General features: G+C 38.6%; 1 protein-coding gene across 5 annotated transcripts in view; it reads right to left on the bottom strand.

Annotated features, from left to right (window-relative positions):
• DNAJC2 (DnaJ heat shock protein family (Hsp40) member C2) overlaps positions 1-10,976 on the bottom strand; it is a 38,712-nt gene that overhangs the window by 1,200 nt on the left and 26,536 nt on the right. For 4 of the 5 annotated variants that reach the window (XM_042915932.1, XM_042915922.1, XM_042915948.1 and 1 more), the window contains 10 exons: positions 9,140-9,220; positions 8,208-8,273; positions 7,675-7,766; positions 7,268-7,389; positions 6,699-6,848; positions 4,103-4,191; positions 3,960-4,029; positions 2,330-2,514; positions 1,451-1,551; positions 1,229-1,336 (listed from right to left, as the gene is read on the bottom strand). In XM_042915932.1, coding sequence (XP_042771866.1) covers positions 1,229-1,336; positions 1,451-1,551; positions 2,330-2,514; positions 3,960-4,029; positions 4,103-4,191; positions 6,699-6,848; positions 7,268-7,389; positions 7,675-7,766; positions 8,208-8,273; positions 9,140-9,220 — 1,064 coding nt within the window. Of the gene's footprint in view, positions 1-2; positions 104-1,228; positions 1,337-1,450; positions 1,552-2,329; positions 2,515-3,959; positions 4,030-4,102; positions 4,192-6,698; positions 6,849-7,267; positions 7,390-7,674; positions 7,767-8,207; positions 8,274-9,139; positions 9,221-10,976 lie in introns of those variants that run through there. The other variant, XM_042915940.1, reaches the window with a different exon arrangement.

Genomic DNA, 10,976 nt, shown 5'->3' with positions numbered 1-10,976 from the left:
AGTTAAAAACCTGGATGTAGTCCGCTTTCAAATTCCAGGGAAGCCCTCAGTGGAATTTCCTTTCATTGGTCTGAAGCCCACATTTAACACCATGGATTTCTCTCTTGGAAAAAAGATGGAGGGCATAAAAGGAGGAGAATAAACCCCTTTAGAAGTGCCTTCCAAGTGTTTTGTAACTTGCTTTTGTTACTTAAAAGAGCCTAAATAATGCCCGGCCTAGACCCCCCCCAAAAAAAATCACCTCTGATTTTTATAACACAGTGTGATAAGCCTCTTCTAGTATTTTCAAACTGAAATTTTGGGATAATATACCAGATTAGTAAAAGTGGGACTCTTAGAGGACAGAGGTAGGTTATCACATTGAGTTATCAGTTAATCCCAAAACATGCATTTGGAACTGATCCGGAAAGCATATTCAAGATTAGTGGCTCAAAAATGCACGAAGTGAAATAGAACTTTTTCCAACTTTGTCAGCCACTCACCGTAAGAAAACAAGTCACATCCCAAATGTATATACATGAACAAAAGTTTCACAAATTTGTTTACACTTATGTAAGAGGTGTAATGCTCTCTGATATTTTCTATTCATGACCCACTTAGGGGGTCATAATTTGGAGTCTGAAACACTGGTCCAGGTTAATCAAATTAGGTAGAACACCTAAGACAATGTCAGCACCCTAATATGTTTTAATATTTTGAAATAATTTCAGAAGAACAAAGAATCCCTGTATATGCCACCCAGATTCCCCAAATGTAAACATTTTTACCATGCCTGCATTTTCTCTGTATATCTCAGACATAATTTATTCTGAACCACGTAAGTTGCAGACATGATGCCCCTTTACTTCTTAGCTTTTTCCTTACAAACAAGGACATTTTCTGTCATAATTATAGTGTATTTTCCCCAATCAGGAAATTAACCTTGATAAAATACTATTACCTAGTCCATAGAGCGTATTCAAATTTCAGCTGTCCCCACATCCTTTAATACTGCTTTGTAAAATCTGGTAAACAAAAGAAACCCAGCTCCTTCCCTAATGGCCTCTGAAACGGAAGAACTGTAATTTTCAGTTATATGAATGTCCTGAAAATGCTTGCTGTCCATCTTCTAGTCTGCTAAACATTTTATTTTCTAATTATTCTGAACACAGACCCCTACATTTTGTCTGTCTTCACATAGTGTAGGTACAGGGCTAGCAGTTTCTACTTAAAGAAAAACAAAATTTACCTTCAAACCGTTCCGAAGGTGTTGCGTTGTCTGCTTGAGGCACCACTCCATGTTCTTTTTTAAATTTATCAAATGCCTTTTTGTTTATGTCATCTTTTTGATGAGGGTCTGAGAAATGAAAAAAACTTATTGCAGGTCATCTCATTCAGTCATTAAATTGCACAGATTTTTGAAAAATGCATTTGAGGTAGCAAACGTATTGATTTTGCAAAACTAACTCACCAAGTTTCTGAAGACTTTTTGCTTTGCCAATAACATCTTTGGCGGTTCTCTTGACTCCAGAAGAAGAATGGATGTTCATGTAATTAGCAATAACCTCCCATCTAGAGACACCAATGTAATAAATTTAAGAGGGAAAAACCCCCAAATAAAAGCCAGAATGATCCCTATGTTTGTAATGTATACAAGTTAGCTATAATATCTACAGAATTCACTCTAAATTGGTAGTCTCCTTACTATTACCTGGATTACACCTTTTGCTTTTCGTATGTTTAAACCAACTGTATATAATCTTGGCTTCAAGTCTGTATAAAACCTTACAGATTCTGTGTACAAACCAAGAGAAAATCACACATTTGTGTATACTGCCATTTGGACGCGTAAAGAGAGAAATCATTCTCTGCCAACAGCTTTAGTTTCCTCAACTATAGAAAGGAGGCTGGATCTATAAGTCTTCTTTTGAGTTCTAAACTCAGACTCTGCAGTAAGTTCTGATTTGAGGTGGGAAGCCAGAAAGAAGGATTAAGGCTGTAAGAGAAAACTTCAGAATGCAAAAACCTAGTCCCTAGTACTAGCCACAATGGAATAAGCCAACATGAGAGTCACGGTTTATGTCTCACGATCTTTAAGTTCTTGAAAAATTGGTGAAGCGTCCACTGTATGGCATCCATACAACTCACATGTATGTGAGTTGGTGTGAACTGAAAAAAACCGGCAGGTTCAAAATACACCCTGTTTTTCACACTTTCTACTGTGGCACAAAATTTAGACTCCAGCATTCCCTGGAAGTTTCTGCTCTAACCAGTGCTCTCTGGGTGCTTGTCTGCATTCTCCCCAGGCCCTAGTATACATGCTCAAGACAAGTTTCATTAAAACCAGTACCTTGAATTTGTTCCAGCAGGGAAGAGGTTCACAGCTTTAATTAGTAATTGCAGATCATCTTCTGACCAGTTTTTACTGCCATTTCCACTCCCACCAGTTGATTTCTCTGCATTCTTAGACGCTTGTCGCATTCGAGCCTCAGCTTCCTCTTTCTCTTTTCTGATTTGCTCATTTATTTCTTCTATCTACACAAATATCATAGGTAAGTCAAAGACTTAAAGCATCTAGCTACTCTCCCTGCAATTCTCACATCTCACTATCCTGACAATGACCGACGACACCTCCCGAGCCAACCCCAAAACCAGCCATCAGCTTTTCATTTTGGCTTTGCCTCACTCCGGCTTCTGGGCTGCAGAGCTCTGCTTGAGGAGTCAAGAACCAAGCACAGCCTGCCCTGCCCTGTATTCATACTGTGTGACTTCTGTTTGCTTTGGACACTACTTGTCGAGTCTATGGACACTGGGTTATTTCACCCACAAGCCATTTCACACCTCTCTTCAAGCTCATCCCCACTCTTTTCAGAAGAGAATATCCTTTATTTTCTACAAGAAGGTAAAGGCATAGAAAGTGGCCTGTGTTATCTTCAAGTTCCACCCTTAACAACGTTCCTTCCAGTCTACCTTTAGACATGCACAGACAAAAAAGAAAACCTTCACGTGGCCTTCTTGCTCTGTTAACGGCTCTCTTGGGGTCGGTCATCTGTAACTCATTTCCCTCCTTCCACCCCTTAGAACCATTCACCCCAGTGCCAGCGATTCCAGTGACTCCCATCATCCCTCACAGTCCCAAGTCCTTCTGGCGCCAGTCCTGTAACTAGTCACACTTACGTGGCACATCCTGCCTACAAACGCCAGACTAATACTATGTTAACTCTTTGCTACTCAGACCTCTGCAGTAATGGAAATCAGGCATCATGGTATTACAAACCTGCTTAATTTGGCTCTACTTTTTCTAACCATCTCCCATGTCTCTCCCATGTGATATGGTTTTTCATGCGTTCCTCTGACCTTCATCTTCACCCTGTCCATCTTCCAAGGCTGGCTCAAACCCTTCACTGAACCTTCCCTGACCACTCTGCCCTGTACTGGGCACTTCCTATTTAACCTACAGCACCTACTGCAGATCCTCCATCTTTTGGTCCTCAGGCCTTTTTTCCTCAGTGTAGTTTCCTGAACTCCTTTGTGGCAGCAACAGCATTAAGCATTTCTCCAAACTACTTAGGCATAGTGCTGTATATTGTAGGTACTAATACTTACTGCATTAAATTGGATTTCTGGGCCTGTTTCCTCATCTGTACCATAAAAGGTATACACTAGACAGAACAAACATCTCTTTTGGTTCTAAATGTTAATGTCCTACAAAAATGCTCAAGGAATAGTCAAACAATTATTAACGTGCTAGATACACAACTCAAGCACTATACATGGTAACAACTATACAGACAAAGTCCAATTTAAAATAACAAAAGCGCTTACTAGAAGTAACACATACTGAGGGACACAAAGAGAAATGAGATTCTTTGCCTTTATTAGTAACTTCTATGTAAGGTGGGGAAATCCTGAGGTGAAAGCAATATTGTAAGCAGAACTAAACGCTAAATACAAGTAGAAGGGACGCGTTCTTCTATTACCTGTTTTTCCAGAGCAGCCTTTCCTACTTCTTTTGTAGATGATGTGAGTGTTTCATTCAAGCACTGTAAGCTAAAGGAAAAAAAGGGATGAAACTTTATCCAAAGCCCAAGAAAAGACTGCAACAGCCCTCCTATGGTTATACCTTGCTAGTTCAAGCCGATCACAAAGTTTTTCCACTTCTTCCATCATTTTAACCCGCTCTGCCTCATTGTCAGAGAAGTGATTCCAGGTCTAGAAGCACAAACACAAACATTTTCATCTTTTATCTACTGACACTGAACGATATGTCCATAAACACAATAAGCAGAGCATTAAGTTCTCAAGAGATACCTCAAGTGAACGTATGGCCTTCTGAACATTAACAACCACACTCCCAGGGCTCTCCCCTGACCAGCTAGCAGTAAAAATGCTTTTACCAAGACGATGGAGAAGCAAAACAGAAAAAAGGTGATGGTGTGGAACATCTCTGGATGTTATAAAAGAAGGATTCCTCAGAACCACCTACGAATCAAATTCTGTATGAGTACTCAATGTTCTCTTTGTTAGGCTGCCTATTCTATCTTCTGTGTGCTCAACTGTAACGTTTGCTAGACATTTTAAATGTGAAATTAAAAAGATAATGTAATGTGTTAAGGAACAGGAGATATTAGAAAAATTATGATTAAGGATTATGCCCAATGTCTCCCATTCCTTACTTCTCCTTGCTTCCTTAATGCACGCAGTCTGGCTCTCACTAAGGTCCCAATGCTTTTACTGCTGACCCTTCCCTAGCATCCAAAAAGCACTACTGATTTTCTTCCTACCTGTCTGCATCACTCCTCGGGCTCTTCTTCCTCTTTCAGTACTTAAATTTGGGTGTTTGCATCCCCCACCCTCCTCCCTCTCAGCCCTCTCTCTGGGTGATCTACTCACACGGCTCCTAGTGCCACTGAGATAGAGAAGACCGTGATCCCAGAACTCCAGACTTGTACACCCAACCACCCACTCAGAATTTCCATTTGAGCATCTCAGTGCGCTCAACATGCCCTAAACTGAAGTCAACTGGCAGAGGTGGAAAGGGCTATAAACCGAACTCTTCATTTCCTTTCAGCTTTTCCTCCTTTATTTTCTGTTTCATTGAATTATACCAGCATCCACCCAGGGTTCCATGCAAGACACTGGAACACATGTAAATACTCCTGTACTAACGCTACCTCCCTCCAGCACACAATCAGTATCACCTAGGCAGCAGCCTGTCCTGCCTCCCAAATACTGGCTCGTTTCATTCACCTTATTCTATTCCCACCCTCTCTGAAAGGCACAATATTCTCACCTGGATTATAGCAAAAGACTCCCAACTGTTTCTGCCTCAAGCCTTCCCTCAGCATCCTGACCGAAACCAACTCAGAAGCAGATACGAACTAGCAAGACACAGAACATCCTTCAAGACCTGGCTCCTTACCTCTTCGGTGGCCTTTGCTTCATTAAACCGCACTTCATGGATCTCTGCTTTCTCTCAATGCTCCCTGACCTCTCTCATCTCTGACCCCATACACATACTACTTCACCTGGATGAATCCTACTAGATCCAGAAAACCTCCCTTGACTAACTGTTTTTTGGTCCTTCCTCATCCTAGTAAGATAAAGTGTTTGAAATGCCTGTTCCCTTGTCATTCTCCACCATTAACCAGATTTCTGGAAGGCGAGGACTGTATGATCATTAGATCTACATCAATTATGACTGCTTGCACATAGTAAGCACTCACCAGATATATGATGAATGAATACATGAACTCCTGGAAAGGAGCAATAAAAACAAAGTCATGTAACACCAGAACTTTTACCCTCGTTTATGCATCATCTCGAAGAACTATTCAAGCTTTCTATTTTCTAATTGGCCTCTTTAAATTTTTTACTGATTTCTCATTATATGCCAAATATGCTACATACTGCATGGGAATGTTCTCATTTAAACATCATAACACTATTACTAGGTACCAATTCAGCTAATGTGTAGGTGAGGAAACTAAGGCACAAAGGGGCTGACGTAACCTCCTGAGGGCCCATAGATAGTAAGTGTTAAGTGAAGAATGACTTCAAAGCTAGGCAGCTTGCTCTCAGCCCATACCCTTTACTACCATGATATACTGCATCCTTCTCAAAACAATTTTCTTGGTGAAATCCGAGGAAAACATTTCATTTTTTTCTATTTAGACTTTCCTCTCACCAACCAGAAGCCTGAAAAGACCACCTGTGTTTGTATTCTGGTTAAACCTTTTTCACAGCCTGCTGACAGGGCAGAGTAATTTCAATTATGTTATCAACTGAAGATTCAGAATGGCATATATTAAAATATATGGGGACCTGTTACAGACACAATAGGAGACATACACTAAAGCCTTTGAAATGGTCTTATTTGGATCCTAATTTGAATAAACCAACTATACAAAGACATTGTTGGGATAACCAAAAATATATGAATATGGACTATTAGAATATCAAACAAGTCTTTTGGGGGTTTGAAAACAGCATGATGGCTATGTTAAAAAAAAAAGCCTTGATCACAGTTGCACGTGAAATTAAAAAAAAAAAACATGAATTTAAAAGCATTTTAAGGATTTAAGAGATGTTTAAATGAGATAAAATGTGTACACCAGTTTAATTATATTTACATAATATAAAAAAGAAATATTCTTAAGTTTAATTAGCAATTGGATTTACTTGTTACCTAGTGTTGGTTCAATCACAGTCTGACGCACCTTGCATGAGTTTCGAAGTTTTTGCCTTTCCTTCTTAATGGCTTTTTTCTGGATATCTTTTTCCTTCTTTGCCAATAATGCTTGTTGTCTAACTTCCTCCTCTTCTTTCTCTTTAGCTAACCGAGCAGCTTCCAATTCAGCTTGTCTTTGCTTTAATGGAAAATAAAATTATTTTAATAAGAAAATTAGGATTTCTAAATGTCTGTAACCTTGTTTTACAAATTCAATCTTTTAATAAATTAGGAAAAAATGTGACATGTCAACTTATTGAAGATGGAAGGTTAAACTGAGAAAAGCAGCTGGTAAAGTTCTTTCTACATTTATTAAAAATATAAAATAGAAACATTAGAAATAAGCATAGTATTAAAGGAATGTATACGACATGTTTTTGCTTAGTAAGAATTTGCTGGTAAAGAATATCCCTGTAATTATCAATGGTACCAACTTACCAAGATTTACGCACAGTCGCACCTAATTCTCTACGTCAAGATTATAGTTTTTAAAGGAGATCTGAAGATTAAAGATTTTATGAACAATTTGAAGTCTAGCTTCATCAAATGTCACCTTACTTTTTCTTTAGCTTCTTGCTCCTTCCGTTTTGCTTCTGCTTTTGCTTTCTTTTCTGCTTCTTTCTTGGCTTTTTCTTCTTCCTTAAATTTTTTTATCCTTGGATCACAGCTATATGCATTGTCTACCAGAAAAAAAAGTTAATTTTTTCAATTTCTAATTCAATTTCTAACATTTAACTAAAGATCCTTTTAAATTAATTGACTGATTTTGGGAGAGTGCACACCTGTGAGCAGGGAACAGGGTCAGAGGGAAAGAGAGACTCTTAAGCAGGCTTCATGCTCAGCACGGAGTGTGACACAGGGCTTGATCCACGACCCTGGATCATGACCTGACCCAGAATCAACTGACTGAACCACCCAGGCAGGCGCCCCCAAAGAACCTTTTTAAAAATACTAATTATACTTACCAACTAATGTTCTTATCCTATTCATTTCTTCTTTTTTTCTTTGTGCCCTTGTTGCTCTGTTCTGCTTTTCAATCCATCTCCTCTCATCACGACTTAAAATATTGGAAACAAAGTATTGGTTATAGATGGTATGACTGGAAAATGTAGTATTTTATAAATTTATGTGTAAATAATGTCTGATATTAACATTAAAGGGTGATTCTACTTAGTATTAATTTTTGTTGGCTTTTTTAGAATATTCATGTCGGAGGTATTTCCCTACACACACAAAGAAAACTAAAATTAAACCAGTTATGCAAACAGAAGAAAAATAATTTGCTGAACTGAGCTTTTGTGACAATTATATTCGTTGGTCATTTGTTAACATACCCTAACCATGTGGCCCCATCTAGTTTAACTTGTGAGATGGGATCTCAAAACACTCAACTCAAAAAATGATACACAAAGAGAAATTTATACAAAAAAATATATGTAGTATATTTTTACGTCATCACAAATAACCATCTTCCTTTATTAGTGACTTACATACATACCATTCTGCTTTTTCTTTTTCTTCTTCATCTAAATAAGAAAATTCTCTCCAAGAATCAAAATTATACCTAAAATAGAAATTAAAAAAAAAAAAAATCAAGCTAACAAATAAAAATCTTCCTTGTAAGATTAAGTTAGGTGCATATAGTGCTAAGAAACATTAAAGGCAAGGTTGTCTTGCAGACAGCGCCCCTCACATGGTGGACCTAACACTATGCTCAAGTCGTCTTCTTCCTCTTTGTTAAATGACACTGATTTGGTATGAAAATCTAAAAGTATACTCCTCACCCCTAAACTAAAATCACGCCTCCCTGCCATCTCTCCATTAGCTTTTTCTCTTGCCTGGAACTTGTTTAAGTTCTCCCTACTTTCTCCTTTCCTAGTCTGTCACGCCTTAAGGCAGCCCTCATAGTGGCTATTGTATCTCTGATTTGTATCCTCTGAAGGGAAAAGCAACTACAACTGGTAGAGCTAAATTTGGTTATTTTTGTTTCACAATAATTTCATGTTTTCATTTACCAGATACTTAATCAGAAAATATAGCAAATGTAATACAAATTGGCCATGAGTATTTATTGTGTTCATTAAACATTAGTGAATCAGAGACAAAAAAGCACTGCCTTCCTTGTGTATTCAAGTATTTTTAATAGCAAGACAAATGAAAATATTTTCATTTTTACTGAAATCAAATGGCTCCTTAATAGTATGCTTGATATCTAGAAATGTGATGATTAGAAAACAGATTTTAAAAATCATAGAAGCCTAAATATCACGTAGATTACAGCAGTATGTGAAAACTATTATGATTACTTCTGAATAGAGTGCTTTTGTTCTGTGATTCTATTTTTCAATAAATTTATGAAAAATCAAGTATTTATTGCATACTTATCCTTTTAAAAAATGACAGCATCATAGGAACAGTGTATTCACTTACCAGAAAGAATAAAATGCATCTACATCTTCAAATGATGAATTCATATCACCAAGTTTAGGAACATTTTTTTTATTTGACCATCTGAAATAATAAAAGACAAAAATTCAATTCAAAATCTGTACAAAGGTCAACAGACAAACTAATTTATTAAAAAACATTTTTTTATAAATCCTCTACATCCCCTGTGACTAAGAAATGGGGCTGGAAGATCAGCAGTGAGGTGTCGAACAATACAGGAGCAGGGAGAGAAGACAAGGGTAGATGGGGTTGGGGAAAACAATGGAACGATGTTCTCACCATCAGGTTGTCTTCAGTTCTACAAATTACAGGCTTGTGGCAGCTGCCATACTAGCTAGGAAAAACAGGCAGTGCCCCCTTTCCCAAGCTCACGTACTCCTGCCTCTAAACAGGCAGCACAGAAGCAACCTGCAGGCTCACATTTTTTTTTCTTAGAGAGTAAGAGTGTGAGTGGGGGAGAGGGGCAGAGGGAGAGAGAATCTTAAGCAGGCTCCACACTCAATAGGGAGCCCAACTCAGGACTGTGGCATCATGACCTGAGCCAAAATCAAGAGTCAAGCACTCAACCAAATGAGCCACCTGTGCGCCCCCCAGATTTTTAAAAATGTTAATATAGAGGGAAGATTCCCACCCTCTCATTGCCATGACCATCCCCACTAAGAGTCAGGACTTCTAAAGCAGCTCATCCATCATCTTGGAAAGGATTCTGTGGGCTGTTACTGACCCATGTTTTCTACTCTATGAAACCATTCCACAACAAAATGTATTACACCATTTTGTTTTTACCACCTTCAACACTATTATAAAAAAATGAGGAGCGGGGCGCCTGGGTGGCTCAGTCGGTTAAGCGCCCAACTTCGGCTCAGGTCGTGATCTCACGGTCCGTGAGTTCGAGCCCCGCGTCGGGCTCTGTGCTGACAGCTCAGAACCTGGAGCCTGCTTCTGATTCTGTGTCTCCCTCTCTCTCTGACCCTCCCCCCATTCACGCTCTGTCTCTCTCTGCCTCAAAAATAAATAAACGTTAAAAAAAAAAAGTTAAAAAAAAAAAAATGAGGAGAGGGGATGGAGAAAATATTTAAGTTGCACTAAGCCAATGAAGTGGGTCTTAAGCCTGGCTGCACATTAGAATCACCGGGGAGTATTTAAATACCCTACAGGCATTCCAAACTAATTAAACTGAAATCACAATTAAATTAAAATTTCTCCAAGTGGAACACAGCCATCAGGAGTTTTTTAGCCTCTCCAGGTGATTCCAACATGCAGCCACACACTGTGCTCTAAGGAAACCCTCTGGTGCAGATGAAACCAGAAAACACAGAATATTGATATACACCATTTAAAAACGGACTTCGATGAAATAAATTACAAATACAGTAACATTAAAGATATCTCATCTTTGGGGCACCTGGGTGGCTCAGTGTCTGACTTCAGCTCAGGTCATGACCTCACAGCTCGTGAGTTCGAGCCCTGCATTGGGCTCTGTGCTGACAGCTCAGAGCCTGGAGCCTGTTTCGGATTCTGTGTCTCCCTCTCTCTCTGCCCCTCCCCTGCTTGTGCTCTGTCTCTCTCTCAAAAATAAATAAACATTAAAAAAAAAAAAATCACCAAAAGAGAGAAAAAAAAAAGATATCTCATCCTTTGTCAGAGAACTTTATGATAATGAAATGCTCCAAGAAAACAGTTCCAAAAGAACAAAAGCTTTATCAGATGATAAGGGGCCAGAAAGAGTATGTACCCATCAGTAAAAGGGAAGCAAAAGAATGGGAAATTACTATCACTTAAGTAAAATATCACACTACATAAAGTCAGTTACTGTTCT

The sequence above is a fragment of the Panthera leo genome, chromosome A2 (assembly GCF_018350215.1).
Source record: "Panthera leo isolate Ple1 chromosome A2, P.leo_Ple1_pat1.1, whole genome shotgun sequence".
NCBI lineage: Eukaryota > Metazoa > Chordata > Mammalia > Carnivora > Felidae > Panthera > Panthera leo.
Note: the sequence above shows the minus strand (reverse complement) of the source record. Positions and strands in the feature narration are given on the sequence as shown.